We start from the raw sequence: 21061 nt of genomic DNA, 5'->3' as shown, positions 1-21061 counted from the left end.
GTAGCACAATTTGTAATAGCCAAAACCTGGAAGTAGCCTAGGTGTTCAACAACAAATGCGTGGCTGAGCAAGTTGTGGTATATATACACAATGGAATATTACTTGGCTATTAAAATGTGACTTCATTTTTTTTAGCCCACCTTGAATGGAGCTTGAAGAAATCATGTTAAGTAAAGTAAGTCAGAAACAGAAGGATGAATATGGGATGATCTCACTCTCAGGCAGAAGTTGAAAAACAAGATAAGAGAAAACACAAGTAGAACCTGAACTGGAGTTGGTGTATTGCACCAAAATAAAGACTCTGGGGTGAGTCGCTTCACAAGCAGTGAAGTAGTGAAGTCTGCAGGTGTGTTTCTCTCCCCGTCTTCCCATCCCCTCTCCATTTCTCTGTTCTATCCAACGATGACATCAAGAACAATAATAATAACTACAACAATAAAACAAGGGCAACAAAAGGCAAAATAAATATAAAAAAAAAAGTTTTAAGCCGGGCATGGTGGCGCACACCGGTAGTCCCAGCTACTTGGGAGGCTGAGGCTGGAGGATCGCTTGAGCTCAGGAGTCCTGGGCTGCAGTGCACTATTCCAATCAGGTGTCCCCCCCCTATGTTCAGCATCAATATGGTGACCTGCCAGGAGTGGGGGACCACCAGGTTGCCTAAGGAGGGGTGAACAGGCCCAGGTCAGAAACGGAGCAGGTCAAAAAGAAAAAAAAAAGTTTTATGGAGAATCCCAGCTTTGGCACTACTAAAGAAAGGAAATGGGCTTTTCCTAACCTTCATCTTATGTATCTTCCACTCCCAATCTAATTTCAATCAAGTTACCACCAGATTTCAAAAAAGCCCAAAGTAAAATAGTAATCTTACTAAAAATACTGTTTCACCTAAAATGCTACCTTACCTTGGGCATGTCTATTTTCTTCTTTGTAAGATTAAGCAGCAAAGTCCTCAACTTGGTAGGTGAAACAGTGGCTAGTGATGAACGTTGGAGCATGTGCCAGACATGCACTTGTAATATTTACATCATTGACTGCCCCCCAATTTTTTAAAATAAAAATTAAAACAAAAATCTTAATATAAATTTAACTCAGCAAGTACACTTAACCTGAAAATGATTTGGTGTTGCATTCAAGGATTCTTGCTACAGCTTTTATCAGTTACCAAATAACCTGAAATGCCACCAAATGCAATCAAATAACCTGAAAGACAGCTATTAAATGGTTTTGCTCATATATTCAATATAAAGAACTGAAATACATAAACTTGTTAAAAACAAAAAAATTGTCAAATTATCACTAAGACTTTTATGAAAACAATGGTGGCTATCCTGTGAGGAAGGGAGAAGGCATGGGTGATGGGTACAGTGAACAGAAGTGTGGCGTTGGGTGAGAGGTGTGGAGATGTTCCCTGTAATCTTACGATTTTATAAACCACTATTAAATCACTAATAAAGATTTAAAAGAAGGCCAAGGCTCAAATATCTATTTTTCAATCACACAGGATAATCCACGTCATCAATTTCTGAGATGTTCAGAGAAATCTTTGCCATCATGACCCTTCATGTTATAATGCTTATTCATAACTAAAAATTCAAGAATAGCAGGAAAGAAGATAAGTGAACATAAATTACATAATTATATAGTTCAAGTTAATGACTTCAAAGTACCTTACAAGACCAATCAAAAGAATTATTTAGTCGCCACCAGGATGCTGGCTAGGCTTCCCTGGATTGAAGACCCCACCAATGTGTCCTGGAGCTCAGCTTCCCCAGAGACACACCCTACTAGGGAAAGAGAGAGGCAGACTGGGGGTATGGACCGACCAGTCAACGTCCATGTTCAGCGGGGAAGCAATTACAGAAGCCAGAACTTCTACCTTCTGCAACCCTCAACGACCCTGGGTCCATGCTCCCAGAGGGATAGAGAATGGGAAAGCTACCATGGGAGGGGGTGGGTTATGGGGATTGGGTGGTGGGAATTGTGTGGAGTTGTACCCCTCTTACCTTATACTTTTGTTCACTAATCCTTTCTTAAATAAAAAATTTAAAAATAAAAAAAAAAAGAATTATTTAGTAACTCTAAAAAATGGACTCATCAGTGATCTAGTGACAGTGAACTAGTGACTGCACTCTTATGATTTTCCATACTCATTTTTAATATTCATCTTTGTTACAGAATAGATGACATACCTATCAGCCCATCTCAAAATCTTTCACTGAAAATGACAGAAAAAGTAAAATTAAAAAAATCTTCTGAAAATAGCAAGGGGGGGGGCAAGGCAGAACTCTTGCTAGTCAATAAAAATTCTAAACCATCTGCTACCTTGATCCATCATGCTTCACAGCTGTCACTGTACTGAAGTGCCATATAAATTAATTTGCTTCTACCTCCACAACTCAAGCCAGTGCAAACAACAACAAAAATCAAAAGATGAATCTTGTTGTTAATTACCAGGAAAACTTCAAATTAAACCAACACAGCTGAAAAGACCTTACTCTGGAAACACAACTCTGTATGTTCAATTAGTTTCTACCTATCGTGTATGTGTGTGTGTGTGTGTGTGTGTGTGTGTGTGCGCGCGCGCGCGCTCGCATACGCACACGCGTGTGTAGTGTTAAGGAGCACAATAACCTAACGTAGATTACTTAGAAATTATTTTAAAATTATGGCTGGAGGCAATGTTATCCAGTAGAAAAATATTTAACAACTATTTTAAATGATGCACACCTGACAGAGCATGAAGGATAACAAAATACAAAAGTATAGGGTTATACAAAATATTAACTGTGAAATTCACAAAATAAAACAGGGCATTAGTATGTGTTAAAATAATTTAATTCTCCCTGTACATTTCTGTTCATATGAGTCAACAGAAATCAAAAATGCGTATTTTACAATATTTATGTGTTTTGAGACATTCAAGTCAACTCAGATGGCAAAAGTAGAATTCAATCACTAATGAAATGTTTAAAAATATATATTAAACAAAAAACGCTTTTATAAGATAAAAATAATCTTCGACAATGCAATAAATTGCAGATCATGGAAATTTTAACTCTTTAGATGATTTCAGTTCAGTTTTTGGTTTTCTAGAGACAAAAAGAAAAGTGTTAGCAGAGTTTCTATCTGTTTTTACGTTTCTCTTTCTTGCTTCGACAACTTGTTACACTGTTTAACGATGCTGATGAAGGTGCTCTTGCATGACCCGTTGCCTTAAGATGGTCAAAAAGCTTATTCCGGGATGGAAATTCACTGTGGCAAGTTGTACAACTGATAAGAACGTCACCCTGAGAAAGGGGGAAATTATTAAAACTGTTATATCCGAGAACAATATTGTATATTTTCAAGCAGAGATCAACTATCAAGCAATGATGAAATAAACATCTTTTTCACAAAATGGTACACCTACCAAGACAGGCTCAATAGATGCAGCTGTTCTTGGAAATTAAGTCCTAATTAGCATTATCAACATCTTTAAGGAGCCTGAGAAATTCAATACTATGTACCACAATCAACTAGGTCAAGGCTTTAGATTTCAGTAAAATTTAAAATGAAACTGTTCTGCAGTGGTCTGATATTTCCAATGAGCTTTTATAACTTTTTTTAAAGTGATTTTAATACTGATTTACAAAATTATAAGGCATGCAACTCCACACCGTTGCTACCACCAGAGTTCTGGATCTCCAGTCCCTCCATTGTAAGCTATGGCAGCTCTCCCAAGGTTGCAGATATGGGTTAACTATTATTTCTACAGCTATCCGTCTGTATTTGTACATATTTGCTTTTTTTAAAAAATTTTTTTTCAGATCCCATCTTCTCTTCCTTGCCAAGTCTCATATATACCTATTAAAACATCCAAATGTCCCTCCCTTTTTCCTCTTCTCTCTATAGTTCCTGATAGAGTTGCAGTAGCATTCCACAGCTCTTTGGGGCCTCCCCCTTTTTTTTTCTTTCTTCTAGACAGAGGAGAGAGATAGAGATAAAAAGGGAGAGACAAAGAGAGATAAGCTATAGCAGCACTGCTCCACCATTTGTGAACTTCCTCCCTTGTAGGTGCTCCCATGATGACTCAGCACTTGAAACCAGGTCTTCAGGCATGGCAACATGTGCACTCTACCAAATAAGACACCACACCAGTTTCAAGCTCCTTTTATGTTAAAAGAAAAATAAATAAATAAATAAATAAAAATAACAGGGAAAGCAAAGTAACATTTGACTGAGTTTGGAGTATTAGGTTTTCAGCTTCAGTAGGGGTTGGGAGTAGGGAGAGAGACCTTTGGTGGCAGGAATGGTGTTAATATACACTCCTATTAATTTGACACATATATAAATCTTATTGTTGCCAAGAAAAACTACTAATGAAATCCATTATCTTCGTAGCAAGTGCAAAAGGGCTACCCACCAAATGTGTTATTTCCATCTTCAGAATTAAAATTAAACTCAGATTAGTTTAAATAAGGTCCACTGAAGAAAGGTGAATAAAATTTTGACCTACCATTGTTTGTGGGTCAGCAGATACTTTGAGAGATTTTTTCATATCTTTGGCTTTCTTTCCTTTAGGTTTAGGAATACTAGAAAATAAGTGAAATGATTAGCATAAACCAGTAATATAGTTTCTTTTTTAATAGTATCCCTTTTAATTCTCATCTTATACTCAAGAAAATGCTAAATTGATATGTACTTTAAAAGTTAATTTAGATTGGATACATTAGATTGGATACAGAGTTTTGGTGGTGGAAATTGTGTGGAACTGTACCCCCTCTTATCCTATGATCTTGTCAATATATCTTTTCAATAAATAAAAATTTTAAAAAACAGTTAACGGTCAAATTAATTTTCACACCTTAAATAAATAAAAAATTATACCATTTAAGAAACATACTTGAATGAAACAGAAACAAGAGGGCAGGGGTAGATAGCATAATGTTATGCAAAGAGACATTCATGCCTGAGGGTACTTAGTCCTAGGATCAATCCCAGTACCACCATGGGCCATCTGAGCAGTGCTCTGGTAAAAAATACAAAATAAAATCATAAATAAATGAGTAAGACCCCTAAAATATCTTTCTAATTTTTTGGTGTTGCCAGGGTTTTCACTGAAGTTTTGTACCAACAAGATTCTATTGCTCCCATTTTGTTTTTCCAGATAGAGGTGAGAGACAGGAAGAGATAGAAAAATACTGGGAAATACCACAGCACTACCCGCCCCAATGAAACTTCCCCTTTGCATGGTGCTCACATGTTCAAGCCAGGAGCTTGCACCTGGCTCTGAGTACATGGTCAAGTGTGCACTCTACAAAGTGAGCTATCTCTCAAGTCTTATTTTAAAGCTTTATACATGTTTTGTTGTTGTTTGGTTTTTGCTGTTTTTTAAAATAAAATAATTTAATACTCCATTTACTGAAGTAAACCATTTTTTTCCTTATTGGAGGGATTAATGGTTTACAGTTAACAGTAAAATGCAGTATTTTGCACAGTAGTTTCTGTTTTCTGTTTTCCACATAATTCAATCCCCTCTATGTCCTCTGCCATATTCCAGGACACAAGCCCTCGCCCCCAACCCCTCACTCAGAGTCTTTTACTTTGGTGCAATACACCAACTCCAGTACAAGTTTTCCTTTGTGTTTTCCCTTCTGATTTTTCAACTTCTGCCTATGTGTGAGATAATCCCATTCTCACCCTACTCTTTGACTTATCTCACTTAACATGATTCCTTCAAGCCCATCCAAGATGAGGTGAAGAAAGTGAAATCATTTTTAATAGTAAAGTAATATATAAATCACAACTTGCTCAGCCACTCATCTGTTGTTGGACACCTGGGTTTCTTCCAGGTTTTGGCTATTACAAATTATGCTGCTATGAACATAGGTTATACACAGATCTTTTTGGATGGGTGTGTTGGGTTCCTTTGGATATATCCCCAGGAGAGGAATTGCAGGGTCATTGAACAGGTCCACTTCCAGCCTACTGAGAGTTCTCCAGACTGCTCTCCATAGGGTCTGGACCAATTTACATTCCCATCAGGAGTGCAGGAGGGTTCCTTTGTCCCCAGAACCTCTCCAGCATTTGTTGCTGCTATCTTTTCTGATGAGTGACATTCTCACAAGGGTGAGGTGGTATCTCACTGCTGTCTTTATTTACATTTCTCGGACAACGACTTGGAACATTTTTCCATATGTTTGTTGGCCTTTAATATCTCTTCTGTGGTGAATATTCTGTTCATATCGTCTCCCCATTTTTGGATGGGGTCATTTTTTTTTGCTGAGTTTGGTGAGCTCATAAATAAATATATAACCAAATATAAAAGATTTGGTTATTAGCCTCTTGTCTGAAGTATGCCATGCTAAGACCTCCCATTCTATAAGGGGTTATTTTGTTTGGTGGTTCCTTTTGCTTTGCAGATGCTTTTTAATTTGCTGTAGTCCCATTGGCTTACTTTTGCTTTAGTCTCCTTTGTAACTGGATTCATATCACTGAAAATGCCTTTAAAGTTTAGAGATTTCTTTTTTACATATTTTAAAAAAATATTTATTTATTCTATTCCCTTTTGTTGCCCTTGTTGTTTTATTACTGTAGTTATTATGGTTGTAGTCACTTCTGGATAGGACAGAGAGAAATGGAGAGAGGAGAGGAAGACAGAGAGAGGGAGAGAAAGATAGACACCTGCAGACCTGCTTAACCCGCTGCGCTACAGCCCGACTCCCGGAAAAATGTTTTTAAAAAGTCTAAGGGGGAGTCGGGCTGTAGCGCAGCGGGTTAAGAGCAGGTGGTGCTAAGCACATGGACCGACTAAGGATCCTGGTTCAAGCCCCCAGCTCCCCACCTGCAGGGGAATCACTTCAAAGGCGGTAAAGCAGGTCTCCAGGTGTCTTTCTCTCCCCCGTCTTCCCCTCCTCTCTCCTATTTCTCTCTGTCCTATCCAACAAAGACATCATCAATAACAACAGTAACTGCAATAATAAAAAACAAGGGCAACAAAAAGGAAAATAAATAATTTTTAAAAAGATGAGACACCTGCAGACCTGCTTCACCACTTGTGAAATGACTCCCCTGCAGGTGAGGAGCCAGGGGCTTGAACTGGATCCTTAAGCTGGTCCTTGCTCTTTGCACCACCTGTGCTTAACCCACTGCACTAAACTTACTGCGCGACTGCCCAACTCCCAGAAGGAAAAGATTTCCGCCAGTATTTTCCTCCAAAATATTTGATAGTTTCTGGTCTAACATCCAAGTTCTTGATCCATTTTGGAATTTACTTTTGTGTTTGATGAAATGTAATGGTTCAGAGTAAACTATATTTGTAGCAAGTTAGTACTACTCACAAATTTATTAGTGTGGTTCCCCAAAATATAACCTCTTGAACCTGAAATAGTCTATGATATTTTCATTAGCTCCACAGTAAAATGGGAAAATAAAGACACTCTTTAATACACACACACACACACACACACACACACACACACAGATAGATAGTCATCACTGGGACTTCACTGCTCTGTGCTGACACTTTTAGATAGGGGGAAAAAGAGAGAGATTAAAAGACATCACAACACCAAAACTTCCTTCAGTGCAATAGCATTATTATTTGTAGTTCCTGGGGTTGGAAATTGAGTCACACACAGAACAAAGAAGGTGTTTTCCCAGGTGAGCTATGTCATCAGCTGCTCCCATACAAGTCTCATATTAAAATTTATTAAAAGATCATACTGGGTGGTCTGGGAGATGGCTCAGTGGATAAAGCACTGAACTCTCAAGCATGAGGTGCTGAGTTCAAGCCTCAGCAGCACATGTACCAGGGCGATATCTGGTTCTTTCCCTCTCCTCCTTTCTCATTAATAAAAAAAAAAAAAAAAAAAAAAAAAGATCATGCTGGGGTGAGGGAAATAGCATGCTTTTTCTCATGTCTGAGGCTCTGAAGTCCCAGGTTCAATACTCTGTACCACAGCTGAGCTCTGGTAAAAATAAATAAATATAGGGCAGGGATAGCATAATGGTTATGCAAACAGACTCCGATGCCTGAGGCTCCAAAGTCCCAGGTTCAATCCCCTGCACCACTATAAACCAGAGCTGAGTAGTGGTCTGGTAAAAATAACTAACTAACTAAATAAATAAATATAATGCCATTTGTACTGATGAGTTTCCCCTTTATCCCTTTTAACCCAGGAACTGCTAGAATAACCAACCATCTTTTCTATTCTACTTGAACTCCTGAACATTCCTATATACATAACCCTATATGTGAATTTTAATAATAATCTTCCCTGTTTGAAAGTCTCGCTACCGGGGCCAGGCGGTGGTGCACCGGGTTAATCTCACACACTACAGTGCACAAGTATCCAGGTTGAAGCCCCTGGTCCCCACCTGCAGAGGGAAAGCTTCATGAGTGGTGAAGCAGGGTTGCAGGTGTCTCTGTCTCTCTCCCTCTCTATATCCCCTTCCCCTCTCAGTTACTCTGTCTCTATAAATAATAAATGAATAATAATAATAAAAAAGTCTATGTCTCATCTCCCTGTCTGAGAATCCACTAACACTGTCCTTTAAAAGATTTCTCAAAGTCTGTGATTTCACAAGCTTGCACACAGGCTTGTAGATTCTACTAGAAGACAGATCCTATTCAATGTGTGTGTCCTTAGCAAAAAGGAATACTTGGACACAAATTGCCATGGGAAGACAGAGGCAGAGATCATGACAATATTTCTATAACACTTTTCCAAAGATCATTAGCAAACTAACAGGAACCGGGGAAAGGGCACAGAAGTTGTTCTTCCTCATTTCTGTTGGCACCCTGATCTTGGAATTCTAGTCTCCATAACTGGACATTCCTGATACTTAAGTCACTCAATTTGAGTATTTGATTGTAGTGACCCTTGTGAACAAATACAACGCTTATAGCTTTCCAATAAAACCCATTATGAAGTGGAAAAAATAATAGTAACTACGTATTTAAAAAAGGTAGTGTTGGGAGTCAGGCAGTAGCACAGCAGGTTAAGCGCAGGTGGCGCAAAGCACAAGGACCAGCGCAAGCCCCTGGCTCCCCACCTGCAGGGGAGTCGCTTCACAAGTGGTGATGGTCTGCAGGAGTCTATCTTTCTCTCCCTGTCTTCCCCTCCTCACTCCATTTCTCTCTATCCTATCCAACAATGACAGCAATAACTACCCAACAATGACAGCAATAATAATTACAACAATAAAAAAAGGGCATCAGAGGGGAATAAATATTTTGTTCACACTGCTGAGACTGTGTGCATACTACTCTACCAATTTCTTTCAAATATGCTTCATCTGTATAAATACATAGTATCTGAATATGTGTATAAGTTTCGTTTACTTTATCAACCATGAGACTGTACTGATATATAAAAAGACATCCTTACTGCCAATACTAAGTAACAATTACATTAGACATTAGACAGTAACAATTAACTGTGGCTCACCTTTTAGCTCCACATTTTGTGTCATCACAGAGTTCAACAGTCTCTGTGACACTGACATTTTCTGGAGGACTGTCTTCTAGTTCTTTGGCATACTGGTTTAAGCTGGTGTCTTCTTCAGGATCACCCTTGACTGCTTCTCCAGTACCATTTTCATTGAAATTATCATAATTCTAGGTGACAAAACATATGCCATTAAAAATAAATTTAGGGGGCCAGGTGGTAGTGCAGTGGGTTAAACGCACATGGTGCGAAGCACAAGGACCAGTGTAAAGATCCCGGTTCAAGCCCTGGCTCCCCACCTGCAGGGGAGTCACTTCACAGGCAGTGAAACAGTTCTGCAGGTGTCTCTCTCTTTTCCCCTCTCTGTCTTCCCCATTTCTCTCTGTCCTATCCAACAACTATGACATCATCAACAACAATAACTACAACAAAAGTAAAACAATAAGGGCAATAAAAGGGAAAATAAATAGTTTTTAAAAATTTAAAAATTAAAAAAGGGGAAAATGGCCTCCAGGAGCCGTAGATTCATAGTACAAGCACCAAGCCCCAGCAATAACCCTGGAGGCAAAAATAAATAAATATATAAATGATGTTGTTCATGTTATATTGCTAAATACCTTTAATAAAAATGATAATGTCCTCTTTCTGTGGTAGGATTTTTATCTTCTGTAAAGAAAAAAATAAAGAAAAGGTAAAAGTAGACAATTTACAAAACATTAATGCTCATTAAATCAGGAAAAAAACTACAATGCTCAATAAGACATTGAGACACTGAGACAACAATGCTCAATAAGTAAATGGTTGACTATATGAAGGTAAATTTTTTTATTAAATCATTTCTAGCAATTGGGGAGATACCTCCATGGTAGAGTGCAGGACTTGTGCGCACGAGCTGAGTTTGATCCCCAGCATTACATATACCAGCACTGCTCTGGTCTTAACTTCTCTCATGAAATAAAGTTGTTTTTTTTTTTTTTTTTTTTTTTGTCTCCTGGAGCTGAGTGGTGGTGCACTCAGTTGAGTATACATGTCAGCACACACAAAGATGGGTTCAAACCCCAGGTTCTTGCTTCACTATTGGTGAAGCAATGCTGCAGGTGTCCCTCTCCATCTCCCCCTTCCACCTCAGTTTCTCTCTGCTTCTACCCAATAAAAAACAAATAAATTAAAGAGTATGTTTCCAGAAATATGATCCAATTATACCAAATTTTAAGTAGAGGGCAGGGGAGATAGCATAATGGTTATTCAAAAAACTTCCATGCCTGAGGTTCCAAAATGCTAGTTTCATCCCCTATAAGGTAAAGCTATTCAGTGCTTTGAAGGAGGAGGAGGGGGAAGGGAGAGAAGGCAGGAGGAGGGAAGGGGAGGGGGAAGAGAAGAAAAAAAATATATACTGAGGTCAGGTGGTGGCACATCTGGTTAAGCGCACATACTACAGTGCACAAGGACTCAGGTTCAAACCCCTGGTCCCCATCAGCAGGAGGAAAGCGGTTCAAACCCCTGGTCCCCACTAGCAGGGGGAAAGTTTCATGAGTGGTAAAGCAGTACTGCAGATTTCTTTCCATCTCTCTTCTTCCCCTCTCAATTTCTCTGTCTCTATCCAATAATAAATAAACAAAAGTTAGGAGTTGGGCAGTAGTGCAGCGGGTTAAGCGCACATGGTGCAAAGAGCAAGGACCAGTAAGTATCACAGTTCAAACCCCTGGCTCCCCACCTGCAGGGGAGTCACTTCACAAGCAGTGAAGCAGGTCTACAGGTGTCTATCTTTCTCTCCCCCTCTGTCTTTCCCTCCTCTCTCCATTTCTCTCTGTCCTATCTAATAACAACAACAATAACTACAACAACAATAAAAAACAAGGGCAACAAAAGGGAAAATAAATAACTTAACAACCACATCCCACAAATAACTTGGGTCCATACACCCAAAGGGGGAGAAATATTAGGGGAAGATGATTAGAGGGCTCTGAAACCTAATTCCACCAGGACCTGGAGAAAAAAAAAAAAAGAAAAAAGAAAGACATTTGGAAGTAGTAATATGTACAGGTGTGACTGAGAAAGAGATGGCAAAACTTCATCCTCTGACTTTTTTATATTTCTGATTTTAACTGTCATCTAGAAATAAAAATACTACCCTCAAATGAGTTCATTTTTTTTTCCCCAAAACTTTGTATTTGAGAGAGAGAGAGAGGGAGTAGAGAAAGAGACTACAGCACCAAAGCTTCCATCAATGCATTGGGGAGCAGGCTCAAACCTGGGTCAAGCACATGGTAAAGCAGCACTCTATCCAAGTGAGTTATTTTGCAGGTCTCAGATATTTTTCTAATATAGCCATTCAGCTAAGTCGTATTAAGGGAATTTCACATGTAAAATATTTAAATATAATGGCACTAGGAAATAATAAATTAACTACGTGTACAAAGTAGGAAAAGCATACAGAAAAATTATTCTCAACTCCTTTCAATCTATTTTATAATACATATAAAACTGTAATGAAAGCTCTTTTTTAAACAGGGGTATATGTATTTTTTTATATTTATTTTCCCTTTTGTTGCCCTTTTTTATTATTGTTGTATAGTCAACGACTGCCACCTCTCCAGATTCAAAGGAGGTCTCGAAACTTTACATCAGGCTCAACCTGACGCTGTTGACTGGCTACGGAAGAAGGGCAAACGCTAGAAGAAGATTGTTGTTGTAGTTGTTATTGTTGTCATTATTGGGTAGGACAGAGAGAAATGGAGAGAGGAGGGGAAGACAGAGAGGGGGAGAGAAAGATAGACACCAGCAGACCTGCTTCAATGCTTGTGAAGTGACCCCCCCCCTGCAGGTGGGGAGCCAGGGGCTCAAACCAGGATCCTTACGCCCATCCTAGCGCTTTACGCCACCTGTGCTTAACCCGCTGTGCTACTAGCTGACTCCTGAAAGCTCTTTTCTTAAATACAAATTTAAGGAATAAAGAAAGAACATTATAACTTTAAATATAGTGTTAATAGAAATATTTCAGCATACCTGTGTTGGTTTCTGCTTCTTTTTCTTCTGCTTCTTAGAAAGTCTGAAAACAAATATAAAATCAAAATATCTTAACTTTTTGAAAAGAAAAAAATACTCAAACATTACTGCTATAAAGGTAAATATTAAAAATAATTAATTAAAGCATTAGAAGAAAATCTTAACATCACTTAAAATTTTATTCAAGTACAGTAATTAGCATATTAACTGTCTAGTTATAGTTTGCTAATAGTCATATTCTATATTTATGTTTGAGGGGCTAGGATGTGGCTCACTCTGTATAGAGCATCTATTATAATGCTCAAGGACCCTGGTTTAAGCCCCTGGCCCCCAACTGCAGGGGAAGAAGTTTCACAAGTGGTGAAGCTATGCTGCAAGTGTGTCTGTCTCTCTCCATCTCTCTTCTTCCCATCCTCTTTACTTCCTCCTTCCCTCCTGATTTTTGTCTCTATCCAATATATAATTAAACTTTAAAAAAAAAAAAAAAACACATTTATGGGGGGTTTAGATAGCACAATGGTTATGTAAACAGACTCTTATGCCTGAGGCTCTGTCAAGTTCCAGGTCCAATCCTCCACACCCCCATAAGCCAGAGCTGAGCAAGTGCTCTGGTAAAAAAAAAAAAAAAATAGAAAGTAAAAATATATATATACATATTTATTATCATGTCTCTACCCACTGCCATAGCACTGTCAATAACTGGACACAATAATACAGCAAAAAAGAGTAAAAAAAAAAAAAAATAGAGTAACAAAATAACTTCCTGACATATAAAAAAAATTAAATGCAATCTTCAAATATGATAAACATATCTAGCAAAATTTTTACAAGTACTTCTGTTTTGGAGCATCCTCCATCTCTTCTTCAGAACTGTCATTCAATAGGTTCTCCTCAGTTTGATGTCCTGAAAATTTTTCTTCTTCTGCTTCCAACTGTTGTTTTAATAAGGCAAGCATTTCCCGATGTTTCTTTGACTTTTCATGATTTCGCATCCTGAAAAAAAATTTTTTGATATGAGTAACTGCAATAGGACTAATTCAGACACACCCAAATACATTGCTAAATGAGTGTAGCAAAAGAAGGAGAGACAAAGAGACACCAACAGACCTGCCTGACCACTTGTGATGCTTTCCCTTTGCAGGTAGGGAGTGGGGTCTCAAACTAGAGTCCTTGAATATGGTAACTTGTACTCTCAACTGGGTGTGCCACTACCCAATCTCTACTCTTTCCCATTAACTAAACAAGATATAAGAATACTACAAAGAGAAATAAAACCCAACAGAACTTCCTAGATATAAAATATAATGGTAGTCCATGACTAAAGTATTCTTTATTTGTATTCCAGCATTCTCCCCTCTGTTGTGTTGTTTTATTCCTATTTTTCCCAAATTCATTTTCAATCTTCCAGTTCTTAAAATTCAAGCCATCAACTAACTTTTCACCTAATTACTGAGATTCACTAAGTGATTAAATGTCCCAGGTCATCCTGCATGCTTTGAGGCATCACTGTGAACTTGCAAGAAAACTTTCTAACTTAAGAGGAAGATCACTTGGATTTGAGAAATGGATTTGAGGGCAAACAGTTCAAAAGCTGCTCACCTGGGAGTCGGGCTGTAGCACAGCGGGTTAAGCACAGGTGGCGCAAAGTACAAGGACCGGCATAAGGATCCCGGTTCGAACCCCGGCTCCCCACCTGCAGGGGAGTCGCTTCACAGGCGGTGAAGCAGGTCTGCAGGTGTCTATCTTTCTCTCCTCCTCTCTGTCTTCCCCTCCTCTCTCCATTTCTCTCTGTCCTATCCAACAACAACAACAATAACTACAACAATAAAACAACAAGGGCAACAAAAGGGAATAAATAAAATAAATATTTAAAAAAAAAAAAGCTGCTCACCTACTTTTGCTTATTTTTTTAAATATGTATTTATTTCCTTTTTGTTGCCCTTGTTTTTAGTTGTTATAGTTATTATTGTTGTTGTTATTGATCTCATCATTGTTGGATAGGACAGAGAGAAATGGAGAGAGGAGGGGAAGAGACAGAGGGGGAGAGAAAAATAGACATCTGCAGACCTGCTTCACCACCTGCAGGTGGGGAGCCAGGGGCACGAACCGGGATCCTTATGCTGGTCCTTGCACTTTGCACCACGCGTACTTAACCTACTGCACTCCTAAGAATAACAATGTAAGATGTCTAGTAAAATAAGCAAAAGGAGGGAGTTGGTAACCCCAACTCCCTCCTTTTGCTTATTTTACTAGACATCTTACATTCTTAGGAGGGGTCTCCCTTCTCACACCCACTACCCAAAGTGTATCCACCCATTCCTCTAAAACTTAAGAGATACAGAGAACTAACACTTAACAGAAAAATTGTGACAACTTAGTTACTTCAATTAGAAAAGCCAGAAAGTAAAAAACTTTTAGGAGCCAGGCACTGGCACACCTGGTTACACACACACATCACAGTGGACAAATAACAGAGTTCAAGTCCCTGGCCCCCATCTGCAGGGAAAAGCTTCATAAGTGGTGAAGTAGAGCTGCAGGTATCTCTCTGTCTCTCCCTATCTTCCCCTCCCTTCTCAATTTCTGTCTCTATCCAATAATAAATAAAATTAAAATAAATATTTAATAAAAGAGAAAAGAAAACTTCTAATACTATCAACTTTATTTCCATTGCTGTTTTTTTTTTTTTTTCCTAGTATGGGTTGTTTATCTTTCTTCAAATACAGTTAGAAAGACGGTTATGATTGTGACAATGAATCAGAAAGACAGAGGAGCCAGACTTAAGGATAAATTCTTACTGATCAAGACAAGACAGAAAGAAAAATATAGGGGAAAGGGCTTTTGTTAAAAAAAAAAAAAAAAAAAAAAAACAAAGACTAATAATATAGGAGGCACAGTGGCAAACAACATAGAGAAGACTGGTACAAGATGAAATTACCTATGGATGCTAAATTCAGAAGGAAAATTTTAATAAGCAAAGTATTTGCATAGCTTTAAAGTATCTCTCCAAATATTGTCTCTAAAAAATAAAGAATACCATCAACATATAGTTGAAAAGCTGAAATGCATGAATGGGTAATCTAAAGTATCACTACCAATGAACAGCAGGGAAACATTACGTGGCTGGTATATATACTCTGAGAGCAACCACAGGTTTACATCCCACTGTAGTATTTCCTCTAGGGATATATAACTTGGACCTAGTATAACTTCCCTTCTACTGGGCAGAATTCTCTCTACCAAGGACCAGTGATCAAATGAACTTTCAGTGTTAAGACTTTGCCTCAAAAGAAAAAGTGTTTTAAGATAACAAACTTACGCCTTCTCTGTCTTGAAAGATTTATCACATGCTGGGCAGTAAAGGTCATCATAAAGCTCAGCATCCTCAGCCTCATCACTATCTTTACCTATGAGAAGGAAGAATAAAGTGAGAATCCCTCTTGATGAGAACACAAATTTAAAATTCATTAACAAATGACCTCTCTTTAGCAATGATCTAAAGCTGAATACAAATGAGAAACTAAAATGCTGTTATTTCCTTAACAACAACAACAACAACAACAACAAAAAGCACTGAGTTTTATGAATTATGAAAGAAGGCTCTCAAATCACTTCATCTTTCAGATTATGTTCCATTAATCTGCTTGGAAAGTTCAAAAACATCTCAGTTTTTCGATACGAGTTAAGTTTAAAGAATCTAATGCTACTTTTCTAGTTCTCCCAAAGGGTCGTATATGTGTGTGTAATTTATTTCCTTATGAAAGAGAAAAGGAAGAGAGAAAAAGAAAATCAAAATATCACTTTGGGATTTATGATGCCAGGACTAAATTTAAGACCTCATGCCTGAGTTCAATATTTTATCCACTGCATCACTTCCCAGGCCACTACAAAAAGTGATTTTTTTTTCCAGCCAGTCCCCCCACCCCTTGACACCTTTTTAACAAGATTTGGTTCCAAAACATTTACAGATATATGCTTAGGTGTTTAGATAGACTTTGCTTACAGCATTCTGTCATTACTAGAAAGACTGTTCATAAAATAGCATACTAGTGTGGTCCAGGAGATGGCACAGTGGATAGAGCATTGGACTCTCAAGCATAAGGTACTCAGTTCAATCCTCGGCAGCACATGTACCAGAGTGACATCTGGTTCTTTCTCTCTCACCTATCTTTCTCATTAATAGATAAAAATATTTTAAAAAAAAGTAGCATACTACATGTAAAGCCTAGTCTCATCTTTACAGTCTGATTGGGGTGTACACTTGAAGCTTTATTACAACAAGATAATTACTATCAGTATAACCCACAATATCTAAATAAAATATTTCAACTGAATGTCTTAGCATAATCTCATACTCTATCTTTATGCAAATAAATAAATTGATTATCATTTGGGTATTATTATAGGGTCAAGAAAGATCTCAAATATTTGTTTCATATTTTATTTATATTTTGGTCCTAAATTATGTTACTATGATTCTACAGGAATTCTCATTACAGTAATAAAGGATCAAAAGGTATCCTCTTATTGTTAATGTTTAGCCCATGGCATTTCTCAGTTATGTGTACACTTTTAATGTATCATGCATATGAAATAGTCTTTTGCTGATTAAACAGCTAAAGAATGTTCATCTTGAAATCAAAATCTGGAACTAAAAATGGTCATATCTGTACAAAACTTTTCAGAGGGGAGTCGGGTGGTAGTGCAGTAGATTTAAGCACACGTGGCACAAAGTTCAAGGACTAGTGTAAGGATCCCGATTCGAGCCCCTGGCTCTCCACCTGCAGGGGAGTCATGTCACAAGCGGTGAAGCAGGTCTGCAGGTGTCTCTCTCCCCCTCTCTCTCCATTTCTCTCTGTCCTATCCAACAGCAATGACACTAATAACAACAATAATAATAACAACAATAAAACAAGGGCAACAAAAGGGAATAAATATTAAAAAATTAAAAACTTTTCAGAGTACTGCTAAGTTTCCTTATGAATAAAATGTTGATAAATCTATCAGCAAAATCATCATTTAAGGGACACTGCGCAAGCATCAAGAGAGATCTTTTATATAAAAGCATTTTACAAATTATAGCACTCTACCTAATTATGCCACCTCACATTTACCAAGTCATTAAATTTTCAAAGCCCTGTTATACATATTGCTCTTAATTTGTTAAATAAAGCATTTCATTTCCTCAACATTATTCTAAATAAAAGTCTGTAATTATCATTTGGCAATTTGGTTAGTATAAAAAAACACATCTGCAAGTAAAATAAAATTTGATAGACTATGTTTATATCATTCAACTGTATTGGAATAGCTAGAGAGAACGATGGACATTAGTACATAAGTACTTTCAATGTCTAATTCTCCCTTAATAAGGTAAGTCACATGCCTGTGTCTAATGAGAGACACATTTCAACACCAAGAGAGCCTTGAAACAAGTGAGGAATGAGGAGCTCCAGTGGCACAATCTGTTAGCGCACAGTACTTACACAAGTGAGGGATGAAAAGAATGTATATGTACAACATAAGCTCCTGTACAATATTAACTTTTCCGTAAAGAGTCACTTAAGAATCCAATTTCCAGCTTCAATATAACACATATACATGAAAATTATGGCAACAATGGTCCTGACAAAAACAAGCTAGAAACCAGGATTCCTCCAGGCTTTCCCATTCCCACTGTCCTACATCTGAGTGTCTTCACTGCTTTCTGTATACAGAGTACACAGTTAATGTGCACAAGAACATTTTTTTGGGAGTAGGGCAAGTGGCTCAAAGCACAAGGACCGGCATTAAGATTCCAGTTCGAGCCCTGGCTGCCCATCTGCAGGGGAGTCACTTCACAAGCAGTGAAGCAGGTCTGCAGGTCTATCTTTCTCTCCCCCTCTCTGTCTTCTCCCTCCTCTCTCCATTTCTCTCTGTCCTATCCAACAACAACGACAACAATAAAACAACAAGGGTGGATCCCGGTTCAAGCCCCCAGCTCCCCACCTGTAGGGGAGTTGCTTCACAGGCGGTGAAGCAGGTCTGAAGGTGTCTTTCTCTCCCCGTCTTCCCTTCCTCTCCATATTTTTCTCTCTGTCCTATACAACAATAATAACTACAACAACAATGAAAAAGAACAAGCGCAACAAAAGGGAAAATAAATAAATTTAAGGGAATAAAATAAATATTTTTTTAAAAAAAAAGAACATTTTTTTATCATTTTTCTAATCAATAAGAGTTACCATCCTGTCCATCTTTGAGCTCATGTTCCTCCGTTTCTTCCTCATCTGATCCATCTCCAAATTCCTTTTCATACCGTGCTTCCATCTCCCTGAGCTCCTTCTCCAAGTTGGCCACTGTCATCCAGCTCTGTTCTTTGTACTGCTCTGCCAGCCTACAGGCACAGAGTACAGTCTCACTTATATGGAAAGGCATGAGTTCACATTAGTTTTGCTTATTTTATTTAGCAAGAGAGTTAGGGAAAGGGAGAGAGAAAGAGATAACAGAGCACTGCTCACCTCTAGCTTACAGTGGGGCTGGGGATTGAATCTAAGACTTCAGACTCAGGCATGAGTCTTTTGCATAACCATAATGCTGTTTCCCCAGCCCCTAGTTTTGCTTATTCTTTAGACTGAAAATCTACTCCTTTGGAAAGTATTTTCTTCCGAAGTTGGCAATATTTGCAAACTTAAAACCAGAACTTGGATAAAATAGGCACCAGGTCAAGCCATTTAAATCTGTTATCTGGTTGAGCTTGATCGCTCTACTAGATCATGGTTCTTGAAATTTTATCTAAAGTTTTCAGATGTCTACAACTCCAAGAGATTAAATAACTGACCCACGATTATCAAGGTGGAGCACAGAGGTAGGACCACCCTGATGCTTCTTTCTAAATAAATTCAAAGAGCTTGTTTGTGTAACAAAAAAAAAAAAAAAAAAAAGGTTTTCCACAAGTAAAACCTGAACTGGAGTAGGTGTATTGCGCCAAAGTAAAAGAGTCTGGGGTGGGTGGGGTGGGGGAGAGTACTGATCCAAAAAGGATGACTAAGGACTTAGTGGGGGTTGTATTGTTATGTGGAAAACTGAGAAAAGTTAAGTACAAACTATTGTATTTACTGTCAAATGTAAAACATTAATCCCCAATAAATTAAAAAAAAAAAGGTTTTCAGAAGATTTTAAATTATGTCCATTGATATAATTGCTTTCAAAAGATGGGAGGTCATACAAGCAATATTTTTAAGTGATTAAATTTATTAATCACCATAATGCTCCAGATACAATGCTTTTACATTTAACTCTAAACAAGACTTGGCGTCTTGTTTTGGAGCACTAGGGCTTTGCTTATGTGAATTCTATTGCCCCTGGACTGACTTTTTTCCACCTTCATTCTCTTTATTTCAGAGGCAGGGAGAAGAGATACCCCACAGCACTGCCCCACTGTTCATGGAGCTTTCCCTAGTGATATCCATTGTGCATCCATGTGGAGCTAGGACTAGGATCAGAGTCCTTTAGGAGAGCCACCTCCTAGTCCCTAAGCAACAAAACTTAAAGACACTAAAGTGAACTAAACATCTAAGAGCAGACCTGATAAAGAGATAGTACTATCTAGCAGCTTCTTCTTCTTCTTCTAGCGTTTGCCCTTCTTCCATAGCCAGTCAACAGCATCAGGTTGAGCCTGATGTAAAGTTTCGAGACCTCCTTTGAATCTGGAGAGGTGGCAGTCGTTGACTATGTGGGTCATAGTCTGTCTGTAGCTGCAGGGGCAGTTCGGGTCGTCTCTGGCTCCCCAGCGATGGAACATAGCGGCGCACCGGCCATGGCCTGTTCGATAGCGATTGAGGAGAGCCCAATCATAACGTGCTAGGTCAAAGCCGGGTTGACGCTTGCAGGGGTCTGTGATGAGGTGTTTGTTCTTTACCTCAGCTGACTTCCAGCTCTGTTTCCAAGAGACTGGAACAGAGAAGTTCAGTGTAGGCGTAGGGGACCAGATTGGGTGACGAGACGTCAAGCGTTGAACAGGGTGGGCGAAGATATCCGCGTATATTGGCAGGTCCAGTCGAGCGTAGACGTGGGAAATGAACTTAGATGATGCCGCATCCCGACGAATATCTGGCAGGGCGATGTTGCTAAGAACTGGCAGCCATGGAACCGGGGTGGAACGGATGGTTCCAGAAATTATCCTCATGGAGGAATATAATTTGGAATCGACCAAGTGGACATGGGGGCTACGGAACCATACTGGGGCACAGTATTCTGCAGTGGAATAGCATAATGCCAGAGATGATGATCGTAGTGTGGAAGTGCTCGCGCCCCATGAGGGACTGGCCAGTCTTGCAATGATGTTATTCCTCGCGCCCACCTTTGCTGCAGTTTTTATGAGATGTCCGTGAAATGACAGGGTGCGATCGAGAGTAACGCCAAGATAGACTGGCTGGGCTTCATGCCGGATTCTCGTATCGTCAAGCTGCACATTAAGCTCACGTGAGGCAGAGGCATGGTGTAGATGGAAAACAGATGATCCCGTTTTTTGCAGTGCTAGGGATTAGTCGCCATTTTTTACAGTAATCAGATATCAGAGACATGTCTTTCGTGAGTGTTTCCTCGAGGATGTCAAACTTGGATGCCTGAGTTGTACAGCAGATGTCATC

General features: G+C 38.7%; 1 protein-coding gene across 1 annotated transcript in view; it reads right to left on the bottom strand.

Annotated features, from left to right (window-relative positions):
- Nucleotides 1–2814: 2814 nt before the first annotated feature.
- Nucleotides 2815–21061, bottom strand: part of DNAJC21 (DnaJ heat shock protein family (Hsp40) member C21) — a 33621-nt gene continuing 15374 nt past the window's right edge. Inside the window, exons 6-12 of the mRNA XM_060191215.1 lie at nucleotides 18656–18807; nucleotides 15751–15838; nucleotides 13269–13427; nucleotides 12435–12477; nucleotides 9429–9598; nucleotides 4493–4568; nucleotides 2815–3284 (exon numbers count right to left, since the gene is read on the bottom strand). Coding sequence (XP_060047198.1) covers nucleotides 3120–3284; nucleotides 4493–4568; nucleotides 9429–9598; nucleotides 12435–12477; nucleotides 13269–13427; nucleotides 15751–15838; nucleotides 18656–18807 — 853 coding nt within the window. The 3' untranslated portion in view covers nucleotides 2815–3119. The remainder of the gene's footprint in view (nucleotides 3285–4492; nucleotides 4569–9428; nucleotides 9599–12434; nucleotides 12478–13268; nucleotides 13428–15750; nucleotides 15839–18655; nucleotides 18808–21061) is intronic.

Source organism: Erinaceus europaeus, chromosome 5 (assembly GCF_950295315.1).
Source record: "Erinaceus europaeus chromosome 5, mEriEur2.1, whole genome shotgun sequence".
NCBI lineage: Eukaryota > Metazoa > Chordata > Mammalia > Eulipotyphla > Erinaceidae > Erinaceus > Erinaceus europaeus.
The sequence above is the reverse complement of the archived record's forward strand: the minus strand, read 5'-3'. Positions and strand labels throughout refer to the sequence as shown.